Here is a 13,904-nt window from a genome sequence, read left to right as displayed (position 1 = left end):
AACAAATTATTGAAAATCTCATATCAACTAGAGATTAAGACATTTCATTGTATATAAGTGGGTGCAAACCACACCCTCCCTCATAAAACGGTTTTATGAGGTTGAGTTAGACTTAAAGTTCATTTCGTAATATGGTATCAGAGCTATTTCGAACCATTTAAAACATATTCTAGCGAATGTTTGTTGATTTGATCGAGCACCTCCTATCACGAAATTTATTGGTTTAAATTAACATTTGAGAGCATTTAAAATTAAATTTAACTAGTTATATAAAATATGAAATAATATATACACATTTAAGAAATCATTTTTTTATATATTTTGTATAAACAAATAATTAATATAAGATACATAATTTTGTTAAGTGTAATAAATATTTTAAAATTGAATAAATAGATTGTAATTAAATATGTATCCCATGTTACTCATAAAACTATTAACCACAACCAACAAGATTACATGTTACGTTATTTATTATGAAGGTATAGTATTTTTTTGAATATAAATTTTTATGTAATAAAACTTTGTGATTTAAAATAAGTAATATTTTAAGCTGTTTAACGATTAAAAAATAGTCAATAATAAAAATAAAAATTAATATTACTGATGTAAAAATGTATTTAATTTTTTTCGAATATATTAGTAGTTAATTTTGTTGGTAAAAGAAATAGTTTAAATTGAAATTTTGAGATGAATATTAAAAACACAAATATGTTTTATTAAGATGATAAAAAGTAGTCAAAAATTTAAATTAGAAAAACGAGTAAAAAATTAATACAAAATAAAAATAAAATTTTATTAATATTAAAATATATATTAATTATTTAATTTAATATTTATGTAAAATTTATCAAATAAATAATTTAAAAACTAATTGTTTTTATAATTTCAGCTTTTTAGAAACAATTAGAATAAAATTCGATATCTGATATCTGAAACGGAATTTTAACCTATTCTTTTGAAGAAAAAAAAAAACAGTTTTCCGTTGGAAAAACTTTAGGTAACGCCGTGTCGGTCTTTATTGCCTCGGTAATTGCGTTGCAACACTCTATTCTATACTGCTAAAGCAGTGACTCAGTGAATCTAATTATGGTCACAATATAATAATAGAGTTAGCACGTGTTCGACGAAGAATATCGAGGATCTTGTGCTTCACAATGATTGATGGAGTAACTACTATTTTCATTTTAATTTCTCACTACAACTTGCATCCACCTTTCGTAATCATCGCAAAATGTGCTTGTTTATTTCAAATACTTTTATAAGACAGTAGTATATTTTTTCTGGACTCATTCAAATTGTGTTCGTAAAACTTATTGCCCTACCAAGTTGTCTGAGATTGCAATCTTCAACAAATTAGCCATTTCTAGAAGTAGTTGGAATTGGAACCATACTTTTTCACGATATGAGGCTCTTTGGAGCAGTTGAGTTTATTAGGTTATCTGTCACTCACAATTTAATGAACTTTGATAATATATTCAGCCACCTAAAAGTTTAAAGAATAAAATGTTCCAATTTTATATAGGACCAAATAAAAATTTATTTTCTAAAAACAAAACCTGAACATGACAAATATTAATCAGAATCCTTGCTATTTAAAGAATTGAAAAATAGTTTTTTTTCGATTAAATGTAGATAAATACATTTTTGGTAAATTATATGCGATACAGTGTTGTTAGAAATCGTACGCAACCTGATCTGAGAGCAAAACAAAAATGGTATTAACGAGCCAGACCAAGAAACTCTGACCAGTTATAACTTCAAAGAAACATGTTGAACGGCTCATTGAAATCGTGATCCCCAAAAATTCACTACCCTCGTTCCTGAACCATTTGGTGAGTGTTGAAAATCACCCCAACAAAACAATTGAAAACATTGATAAGATCACAACATGTTATTATGCTTTTGGCCTTCCAATTTCATCAAATACAGCAAAAACTCATTCCAAGTGTCAACAGCACCTGGCAAACACCAGTGAACACAGTCATTAACGTTCTTATTCCCTGGCTTAAACCTACTGGGGTGTCCATCAGCCCTCATAGCCATTGCATCAGTTATATCTATCAAACCAAACCTCAAACCATTTTCTCTTGCTGCATTAAACTCTTCCACTTGTATCTCATGCAAGGCCTTTACAATGTCTCCACTTTCATACACCCCTCTTTCTTCCAAGCTAAACGGTTTTGTCCTGTTACAACTCCCTCCCTCATTCCACGCCCCGTTCTCAAAGTGCTCCGGAGAGTGACTCACCAAAAACGACACCCCTTTGAACCCTTCAACGTTTCTCAGCGTTCTAAAAGCTGTCTGAAACGCCTTCTTGTAACCGTAGAAGTTCAGCTCTGTCGAGTTCTGGCACTTTTGGCACCCCACAACTTGCCCTTTTTCGTAGAATGTTAATGGTCGGAAGAACCATTGCCCTGTTGAGAAAACCACATAGTCAAAATTCTTGATTTTGCTGCTCCATGCTTCGTCTGGCTCGTCCAGATAAAGCTTGGTGGCGCTGTAGTAAGCACGACCACTGGGATCGGAGTCATTGAATTTTACTAAAAAGGGCGACCACAGTGTTGTGACAGTGAAATTGTAATCAGCCACGAACCACCATCTGAAAAATATGTCATCATATGATGTATGCTTCGCTGTAATATCCTCAGGACGTGCAACCTGATAGAGTAGATGAAGAAATAACCACATCTATGAAACTAGTTCAAACAGGTCAAGTAAAGTTACCCATTATCATGATCCGAAAAATCAATAAAGGGGAAAAATAATCTAATTGTAATTCAAATGATAGAATTGCTTACTTACAGTATTTATTAGGCACAGTAAAGACTCTAGTTGATTTCTTCCCATTGAGTCTCCGACAAAGGCGATAGACTTTCCTCGTACCAGCTCCAGGAACTGTGTTGCATCAAATAGTGGAAGCTCACAATCATGAGGTTTCCACCTTAACTTGAGAAAATCTCTGTCGGATCTTCCATTCTTGATGCAATTAAGCTGGTCTAGTATGAAAGGGCAGGTTTGATTAGAGTAGTAAGGTTGTTGGGGATAAGGGACCCAATTTCCGGAAAAAATGTTGCATTTTTTTGTTTCTTTGGTTTCCAAGTTGGTGGTAGCATCAGTGTTTGGAGATGGTTGCATGAAGTTTCTGAGCAGAGGAAGGAGTGGCACGATGAGAAACAGAGTGAGGGGTAACAGGAACGCACCTTTGGGAATGTTTCCTGAGGTGTACATCTCTGATGCTTCACTCAAACTTCAGAACTTGGCCAAAGCCTTCATCAATGAAGAAGGGGTTTGCTAAATAACTTGTAACCCCTTTCTTCGTTTTTGGAATATAGTGATCTACTCTGAAGCTGTTAGTAGTGGTTAACTGGTTATTTTATTGCAGATATTTGTTCTCTCTCTCTGTTCATCAGCAGCTGGAACCAACATTGGAAGCTTCACCTTCTTCAAACACTGGATAATTAACACTCTGTTTAGTATCAATAATGTTATTAATGAAAAGCAAATTAGAAGTTATGTTGGTTTTTATTTATAATGTTATTTGTATTCTTTTTTAGATAATAATGACAGTTTTAACAATAATGACTTCTTAATAAAAGAATATAAATTTAAGACGATAATTTTTATTTATAGAAAATTATTTGATTTTTTTAATTTTCAGGGTTTAAGTATTAATAAAAAAATCAAACATTCACTTAAATCAATTGTGTGCATATAGTGCTTTATATGCATCTAGCGATGAAAACCATTCTTTTAAATCGATTGTAGTGCACTAATTCAATGTGAAATTTTTTAATCATAGAACTCACTTATTTTTCATTTCTTTTCTTATTCTTTTATATCAACTGAACAACTTTCCTTTGACTTTTTCACCTTACTTTTGGCTCTTTCTTTTCAATTTTTCATATATCTCGCTTTCAATGAAAAGAGTCTAAGGGGATAATTATAAAATAATAATATATTCAGAAAATATTATAGTAAATTACACAACCTTTACCTTACTTTTGGCTCCTTCTTTTCAATTTTCCATCTATTTTACGTTTGTTGAAAAAAACACGTAAGGGAAAATGGTAAAATAATACATATCTATAAAAATATTACAGACATATATAACGAAATTTTCTTGCATTATCCTGATATTTTAATGTTTAAAAAATTATATACAAATTTTAGTTTTGTTTTAAAAGTATTGTATTATCATATTTTACATTACATGTATACTCTTTTAATTTAAAAATTATTATACGTGTATATCTTAATTTTTAAAGATATTATACACACACCATCTTTAAGAAATATCTAAATATGCTTTAAAAAATCTAAAAAATATAGTATCACTTACTCTTTGTATTAGCATATTTTTTAGCATGCTCTTTTTGAGTAATTATAAGTCAAAAATATTTTTAAATACAAAAACTTATAATTATTTTATATGTAGGAATTTTCTTTCATGATTTTATAGTTTTAAAAAAATAACTAGTTAAAACATTGGATAACTAGATAACTATTTTTAATCTAGTTGAAAATGTGTTATCAACCATTTTTTATATATAAAATGAGAGAATGCTTAGAGGAAATTAACCAGAAATATATTATATAAGTTATTGCTGTCAGGGCTCTTCTTCCAAACTGTTATGAAGTGTGAAATAAAAATTGATTAGAGGAGAGAGAGAGATTAGATTTAATAGTATTTGGCATGTGATACAACTTACAAGGACAAAAATCTTGGATCTTGATTTAGTTGGATTAGGTATTGTGACATCCAATCTCCTACTTTGTTTTTTATTTCCACCTATAATAATGTATATTATTTTAAGGGTTTTTAGGCAGATTAAAAATATTTACGCATTTGTTTCTTACTATTAATTAACACAATACTTTTGTTTACTACATATACAATATTTTATGTTTGTTTGGATACAAATTAAAGACAAAATAATTAGTATTTCATTGAAATGTGATAGTTGAAATTTTGATAGCATTATTTAATTTAAAAGAGAAAAGTGTTAAAGAAATGGCAGAATCTACTAAAAACTTTGTATTTAAAATAATATTTCATTTGCCATTCTTTTATCAGTTAATGATTTGCAATCAAATTCACATGCAACACCAATGAACATACAGTTTCATTAAGAATTTGAATTGCCCATCTCAGACAACGAGCCTCTACATCACCATTTACTGCAAAACCACAAAATAACATGTTTTAAACCGTTACTCATTACCTTCTTCATTCTTCCAAATTCAATTAAATATATTCAAACTTAAACCACACATATTTTCATGAATCCATGCTCTTTCTGAAGTCACGATTCTCGAACAATTAATTCTGCTCTTGTTGGGCCTCTCCCACGCTATAAATTTTATATGGGCTTTTATCAAGACCCCATTTATTATGGACCCTTTCAGTTGGGGAGTGGACAACAAATTCAAGACTGTTTCTTCCTGCACCTCCATATCTTCTTCTGCCACCTCCATGCACAACTTGAAAATACATTTTTATTCTTCTTGTGTCACCCCCATAGATTAGTTTTTGGATTATGTAATCTGAAAACTTATTTGAAAAAAGACTTCCGGATTACATAATCCATAAGTTAAATAAGACTTCTGGATTATGTAATCCGGAAGCTAATTACACATTTGAAAAATGACTTCCGGATTAAATAATCCGGAATATTTTAAAGGGGTATTTTTGGAAATTTGGAAATTTATGGAAGTGATAGAAGAAGATACGGAGGTGCAGGAAGAAACAGTCCAAATTCAATTGCTCAAGTCCAATAAACATCACTTATATATCAGAGTGTTTCTACCTGCCCCCTATAAATTTCTTAGCCCAAATTTTTTATAGAGATGCAAAAAGAAAAAGCCTAGCAGTGTCAACCATAATATGTTCTTAATCATTCAGGATTATCAGCAAATAAGCTACTCCTTCTACTCCATACTTGATAGATGTAAACTCATTCACGACCTTTTCTTAAAACTTAAACGCTATGACATAATTTGTTTCATTAGATATTTGATTCTTAACATTAATCTATAAGCATTCACTTACTTCAAAACCTGTATTCTAGTAAGTTATGCTAATTCCTAGTATTTAGGAAGCTAGAGACACATTAAAAAAAGTTTTGGAGAATAACGTGTCAAAACAAGAAAGATATATTTGTAATAGGCAATTTGGTTCAACACTTTTAGGGTTATTCTTTTTGTCATGAAGGATCTCTCAACCAGAATATGTAGTTGAAGTTAGTTAAACTCTAAGATGGTTACTAGACCGTATTCTTATAAGTTTTATGAATTGGTTCAAAGAAAATGAGAAGTTCAACCTAAAATATTATTTGAAATTATTCTCTGTGAGTTATCGTATGTTGTTGTTCCCCTTGTTTCAATTATAGTCGTCTCTCTTATCAGGTCATTTTCTTTCCCTTATCTAGGATATTGTTTTCCCATTCTCCTTGTATCAGGTTTTGTTTTCAACTATATTTCCAAATTAATTACAATCCCGCATATACAGTCAATCTCCATAATTAACGCCTTATTCTCTTTATGAAAAATAAATAAGATTTTTTTATTAACTTCAAATATTAACATTAACATTATTTCATGACATGATGATCGAGCTTGATCCATGCTTTAAAGTCCCTAACTTTGTAAGTAAACTAATAAATAAACTCAACCATTAATTTCAAATATGTATTAGATCTGTTTTCATTGTATTATTGGAGTCTTTCTATAACCCGATAGTCACTGATACAGCTTTTTGAGAAGGAGGCTTTCCATACTGGTTGCATGCTTTGGATTTCTATTTACCGCGCCATAAGCATCTACAGTTTTCTTTCTTAGGATAAACAGCGCAGGTATTAGCTATATATATAATACATATAGATGGCATGATGATGATGATGGCAGAAGAGACATCCTTCTGACGCAGATCATCTTTCTCAAAAGACAAACCACTGCGAGATTTCAGTCACTAGGAGGACCTTTCCCTTTTCTCTTTTCAACTTAAAAACGAAAATTAAGGAGCCCATACAAGGAATCAGTTTAAATTTATTTTTACACATTGACCTTAAACCCTTTTGCTTTTGCCTCTTACCCCATTTCTGTTTTCTCTTTCAATCATTGATCAAACAATGCAGTAGAGTTTTGAGATCCTTCAATTGGCGGTGCCCTGATGATATCACAACATGGGAAACCAATCTTAGCAGAAGAAATTGAAGCAAGAGACATGGTTATTGGAAAAGCTGACCACTTTAGGAAGAATAAAAGAGTGCAGCGTAGCATAGCATAACATAGCATATAGGATAACATGTAGGGTCCCTACTATGCCTGAAATTTCAGCAATTAATTGGAGACAAGTCAGAAGATCATGGGGGCCACTTCATGTGGTCTTGCTCTTCTCTCACTTCTCTTAAAGGATTTAAAAGCATTTTGATAGAGACTCAGGGATTTTCAGTAGCGTCACTTCCTCTCTCTTTTTTCCTCACAATTTCAAATCATAAAGCATACTCATATTCAGTGCATCACCCATAAGCTAACTTTGATTGTTATTGTTTTCCATATTTGCATGGCTAGACAATACTAAATAAATGACCCTTAAATATAAAGCAGCCTAATCGGCGGCCAGAGATGTACGACCTAAAATAAAGGTGTGATTAAAGTCTCCAATTTTGGTTTATATTGCTTTCAACTAGTCTTGTCTATCATTTTTCTTATCGACCAAATCTTCAACAATTCGTTTACATCATTATAAAAAACTAATTCATCATGATTAGTGAGATTTTCCCTTCCTATCATCTTTTTTTATTCATTTGTAAAATTCAAATATGATTTTTTTTAAGATATTCTAGTTCTGCACCCAAATGAACATAATGTTACTCATGAACAAGAGAAATGTAAGATTTACAAAGTAATTATACAAGAACTAAATAAAACATTTTTAAACTCCGTCACCTAATTAATTAAAAAACTCAAGCTATTTGGGGAGATTAAAATGATTTAAATGCATTCAATTGATACCATAGTAAATGTAAAATTTACCATTTTTTTTATAGAAGGGATACTGTGATCAACCAAAGATTTTCTTTCACGGAAAATGTGAAATGTGTAGTGTGGGTTGAGAGCTGTTTATATGGCAGATAACAGAAGGACAGGTTCAGCATACCTATTAGGGTTGCTTATTTAACATATAATTTTTAAAATAAATATTATCAAATATGATTATTTATCTGACAATATAAAAGCATTTTTCATTGTCAGTATATATTTTACTTTCCTATAATAAAATTATTCGCTTGTATGCTTAGTAGCCATTACGTTAAAAATCAAATCGATAATAACTTTTAATTAATTAACAATACAAAAACTTTTACACTATAAAGAAGGATACTTTCTTGGTTTTGTGAAGGATTTTAGTGTTTCTAGTTATTGGTTTAGGGGTTTAATGGTTCTTTTATTTGTTATTTTCCAAATCGAAAAACTTATAATTGTTGAGTAATTTCATATCATTTTTTGGGTCGAGTACTTATAAAAGATTATCTATAAATTATTTTGTCTCAGGTCGCAGAAGGTCTTACGAAAGGTTATTGATTCTAGATAATCAACCTTTCTCAAAGAAAAAGGTTTAATGGATAATGTTTTCATTGTCAATGAAGCTTTTGAGGAGGCTAAGAGGATGAAGAAGAGTTGCAATTTTTTTAAGATGGACTACCAGAAGGAAGGCGTACGACTATGTGATGTGGGATTTTATCTATTACATACTAGGAAGGTTTGGTTTTTTTGATAAGTGGATTTTATGGATTAAATCTTGCCTTGAACCTGCTTCGATTTCTGTTCTTGTTAACGAGAATCTGACTAAAGAATTCTCTCCGATGAAGGGGTTGAGACAAGGTGACCTCCTCCCTCTCCATTTTTATTTCTTATTGTGATTGAAGGTGTGTGAGTAGTCTGAAAATCATGGTCACGAGAATTGCAATTTTATTGTGTTTCGCTAGTTTTTTCATCTCAATTCATGAGTAAAATGGATAGAAAGGAGGATCAAGTAATCCTTATCCAATATCAGAGGAAGAATGAAAATTTTGCTGGTTCTGTTTTACTATCATGCGCTAAGCATTAATGTGCACAGATGTTTTTGTTTTCTTTTCTAATCACCAGTGTGCACAACTGTGACATTATAACAGTAAAATACAATTTACTTATTTAGTCATTACATAATGAATGAAGAAGTTCTTTACAGATATCTTTGTTGGAAACAGACACTAAACATAAACAAACACAACATTTAATAAAAAATAAACCTTAATTTTGCAGATTGTTAAAAGTTAACAGGTTCCATTAGACCTAACCATGTAAGTAAATTTTGTAGGTCTTTAAATGGCTGTAGAAAAACTGGTAAGGGCATACTTGTTACGATTCATTTCACTCTAAAGGCCAACCACGAAGACTTTTCTCCATTGTTTGGTACAACCAAGACACATAATCCTGTAGAAAAAGGTTGACGGACACATTTTGTCCACATAGAAAAGGATAATCTGATTGGACCCTCATCATACACCTACATATGTGTGGTAAAGGTGGATATTTATGTCAGCAAATACCAAAAACCATGAAGCCCCCAGAAAAAGCATAAACCAAGCAAAACGATCATAACATTCTAAAGGAACAAAAGCTGCATCTTGTCATGATCTTTAACGATATTAGCAAGAAGAGAAGAAAATGCTGATAAAAAAATAAATAAAGCAAGGAGAGAAGAAACAGTCCTTACCAATCTATGAATCATGTATCGTATCTAAGCCAATGTCATGGTGTTTTTTAAAGTCGCGGAGATCTACCTTTTCCAGGGACACTGAATTGCAGAGGTTTAAAGAAACATTTTTATAAATATATTTTTAAGAAAATAAATAAGTAAATTTTTCATAAATTAAAACTATTTTACACATAACTAATTTATAAAATCCTTATTTTTTACTTGGTGAAAGCTTTATTGTTGTTTTATTTTTACATTTTATGAAAAAGTTCACAAGCATATTTTTTTTATCTAAATGATTTTTTTTATCATCAGCAATCAAAAAGATATACATAAAGGATCATCCCAAATATTATACTATCACTTATTCATTAGTAAAACAAAATTACTTAATTTTTTTTATCAAAATAAAATAAAATAATGAAGATATTTCAGGGATACCTCAACCCTTATACAAGACACAACAACATTCATGTTAGTAAACCTTGTATTTGTTTCATCTTCTACCTTTCAATAAACGTGATCCATATAAATGCATTGAATTTGTATATCTTTTTTTTATTAACAAGAAATAATAAATAAATATGGATCACTTAAGAGATAACTCAACACTTATACAATAATTAATGAAAGAGATAAGATATGACCTCACACACTTAGCATATTCCAAACTTCCAATAAAAAATATCAACTATTCCTTACGTCAAAATCAAAACTAAAGAAGTCCGTCCTTAGCAATAGTCAAGAAAAATCAACATATTTTTAAGTTTGACGAGAATAATATTCTACAACCAGTAATTCATTGATTTTCAAACCAACCCATTTATTATCTATTATTTGATTAATTAAACCTTTATATTGGAAAGGGTGAACAATCAAATGATTTGACAATTTATCGGGGACTGAATCAAGATAATTTTGAATCAGAGTTTTCGATTTTTGTTCATCATTCGCTGTAATAATACCTAAACACCAAAATACATAAAGACATAAACAAATCACCAAACATTATCTTCTAAAAATATTAGATCCTTTTTTAAACCCCTTTACAAAAAGTACAACACTTAAAAATACCATGAACACAACAAAAAAATCATACAAATCCTTTACTTTTGCTCCTCCAAGGACTCTCATGAGACACATGCTCCTGTTGCATAAAATCCTAACCAGTATCTATATCTCTTGAGAGAATTATATTACAAAAAATATTCAATAAAATAAACATATTACAAAACTTATTTTAAAAAAAATTACATATATTCTAAATCTCAACTTTCACTTGCTATTTCTTAAAAAAAAAGTTAAGATTTTACATAAACCAATAATAAAATTATGTTATCTTTTTTTAGTGCGCAACACTTGACAATATATTAGAGTATACTTCAAACTTCAGAAGAAAAAAGTTACTCCGCATTTTCTTTCTTTCCCCAAGACGATTGGAAGCTATCGATTAATTTATAATCAATTTGTTGCAGTATTGAGAGATAAAAAATACAAAAAAAAATATTAAAGGAAATAAGCTTGAATTGGTGAGTATTAATATTGCGAAGGTTAAAAAAGTGGTGTCTATATATTCTTTGAGTACTCTGGTACTATATATTCTTTGTGTCAATACTAATGAAGAAAAGAAGAAAAATGGGGTCAACATATTCTTTGAGTGCCTCTGGTTTTCTTTGTTCAATGTACTCTTTTTGCTTAAAGAGAGAGAGAGTGGTGTCTATGGGTCTGGTTATGATGAAGCCAAAATTTGTCAATGCTAATAATTGATTTCACTTGGTATCTGTGGTGCACGTGGGCCAATTTACAGAATGTTGTGTGCTTTTTCTATGGTTATAGCTGCCTCCTTAAGGTGTAAGTTTTTAAATCTTGTAATTCTAATTTGAATATGCTGACAACAAGGTTGGGTGGCGGGAATTCAAAATACAGTGGGCTTAGTGGTGATAGGTGAAGAACAATAAAGATGGGGCACATGTTTCATACTTTGATCTCATTATTTCAAAAATAATAGTTTTCAAAAATGGAATAAGGTAACAAGATTTTCATTATTGGAAAACTTCAAAATTTAAAATTCATCCTTCATACTCATTATATTAATTCAAATCTAAGTTAATTGCCTCGTGCTGAGAAAAACGAGGTAGAGGAAAGTCAAGGGGTATCCGAAAGTCAAGCGTTTGATTAATTTAACCAATATTTAGGGAAATGTGGTGGGCCTCACTTCCTTCTATCTTTCTTTTCTCATCTACCCTTCTTCTCCATTCTTAAGTATGTTGTAAAATCAGAGAATTTTATAAGTATATTGAATATAGTTATAAATATTTTAATAAATTCTAAATGTATAAACTATTTGAAAAATAATAAAGTAAAATAAAATGTAATAGTAAGATGGAATACGTGGCGACCCCTGTTGGTGTAATAGTGTGCTTATGAGAGAAAACAAATAAGAAAGAGGAGCTTTTATTGACATATCTGACTTCCACAAGAAGCTAAGGAAGTGAAGCCAATGGAGAAAGAAGAAAATCCCTAGTGGCTTCTCCGACAATGCAATTTTGTGTGGGTACAAATTTTAACGATACCACCTCGCAACACATTGATGCTAGTAATACTTTTGATCACAATCCAAAATAATAAAAAAACTCTAATTAACAATGAAGACCTTAGGTTTCTGATTAATTCACAATCAGTTGAATGTGTTTTTTTTTTCTAATCAAATAATAAAATAAATAAATAAAAATATTCTGATAAAAAATTATGTTTTTACCATATCTAACATCCATTTGTCCTACACAAAAATATTCAAATATTGGATTATCAATCTATTACTTGATAATATATGTATGAGTGCACTGCTCTATAATTTAGTTTGTGAGTTTATATGACAGGTGTGGTGTCTTTGTTTTGAGTGGCTAGGAGTGTCGTTTGTTATTTATAAGGATCCTTCGGTAAACTTCCAACAATTCAGGTTGTGTTCGGCTTCTGATGTGGTTAATGACGTTTGGGGACGATTTGGGTTGGTGTTGTGAGTGGAATTTGGAGACATAGGAACTTTGTGACCTTCGACAGGGGCACTGGTACAGATAAATGTTTGGTTTTGAATTTTTACAAAGTTGTAATTTCTTTACGTACCCAACTGGGTTTTAAACCTAGTGGATTGTATGAGGCTGGTTGTTTAATGCTTTCTTGAGTTTTGATTAGTTGTTCCTTATTTAAGTTGAAAGGCGTCCCTTGGTAGGAGGTTGTTAAGATGTTAGCTCTTTATGTATAAGGGTTTGACTATCCCTAAAGTGATTTTCATTTATTTATGTTTTATTACTAATATAAAAAAAATAAAAAAATGCTCTATAATGGGAACTAACAACAATAATGAAGTTGTTGTGGAAGATCTGTGCGAGAGAGGAGAACTCACCTCACTTTATGTATCGAAGACAAAAAAAATGTTTGTTCAACTTTGAAGGTGGAAATGGTGGTGTTGGATGTTGTGGGAGAAAGAGTGAGACCTCTCAACTTTTATTAATAGCGCACACAAACACATGTGCGAGGTTAGGTATATTCACATATTTATTATATTAAAACAATATAATTTCGTATGAAAAATTATATTAAAAATATTAAATATACTACATACATTAATTATTTTGAAATAGAAAAAATATTTAAATTCTGATTTTGTTAAATAAATAAATAAATTATTTATTATTTATTTATTAAAATAATTATTTCATTGAAAGATGACACAAAAATTTCTGATTAATATATTCCTTTATATAATGATATAGGAAATGAGTAATTGTAATGTTATTTAGGATAAATCTTCGTTTAATATTAATAATAATAATATTATTATTATTATAAAATCACATCGTTTACAAGATATAATAATATCCTAAAAAAAAGTTACATTTATTTTTTCTATTCTAAACAACTTACAAATATAATTATGGATAATAATAGATTGAAAATCTATATTTTTTATACAACCATATAATAATCCTCAATACTATTATTTTAATTATTTTTTCATATTATTTAATCACATTAAAAGTTGTATAGAACTCTCATTATTGTTAATGTATCATTTTTTTATATTTATATATGATATTTTTTGGATTCAAATAATTTGCTTTGATTTTATTTTTCATATCAACAAAGACGATTTTAAAGAGAC

At 30.0% G+C, this 13,904-nt stretch overlaps 1 protein-coding gene across 1 annotated transcript; it reads right to left on the bottom strand.

The window, feature by feature from the left end:
• Positions 1–1,875: 1,875 nt before the first annotated feature.
• Positions 1,876–3,503, bottom strand: LOC137832497 (protein trichome birefringence-like 19). Its single transcript, XM_068640691.2, has 2 exons — positions 2,806–3,503; positions 1,876–2,661 (listed from the first exon to the last, which is right to left on the bottom strand). Exons 1-2 carry the CDS (start codon positions 3,229–3,231, stop codon positions 1,885–1,887), a joined length of 1,203 nt encoding a protein of 400 aa, XP_068496792.1. The 5' UTR covers positions 3,232–3,503; the 3' UTR covers positions 1,876–1,884.
• Positions 3,504–13,904: the final 10,401 nt, after the last annotated feature.

Source organism: Phaseolus vulgaris, chromosome 6 (genome assembly GCF_051622355.1).
Source record: "Phaseolus vulgaris cultivar YP4 chromosome 6, ASM5162235v1, whole genome shotgun sequence".
NCBI lineage: Eukaryota > Viridiplantae > Streptophyta > Magnoliopsida > Fabales > Fabaceae > Phaseolus > Phaseolus vulgaris.
This window is presented reverse-complemented; position numbering and strand designations above follow the sequence as displayed.

Bases quoted from the DNA above. Each gene is read 5' to 3' on its own strand.
- LOC137832497 (XM_068640691.2), bottom strand. From the start codon at position 3,231: ATGTACACCTCAGGAAACATTCCCAAAGGTGCGTTCCTGTTACCCCTC. The intron at 2,662-2,805 runs GTAAGTAAGCAA...CTACTCTATCAG, and splicing joins TACTGTGCCTAATAAATACT to GTTGCACGTCCTGAGGATAT.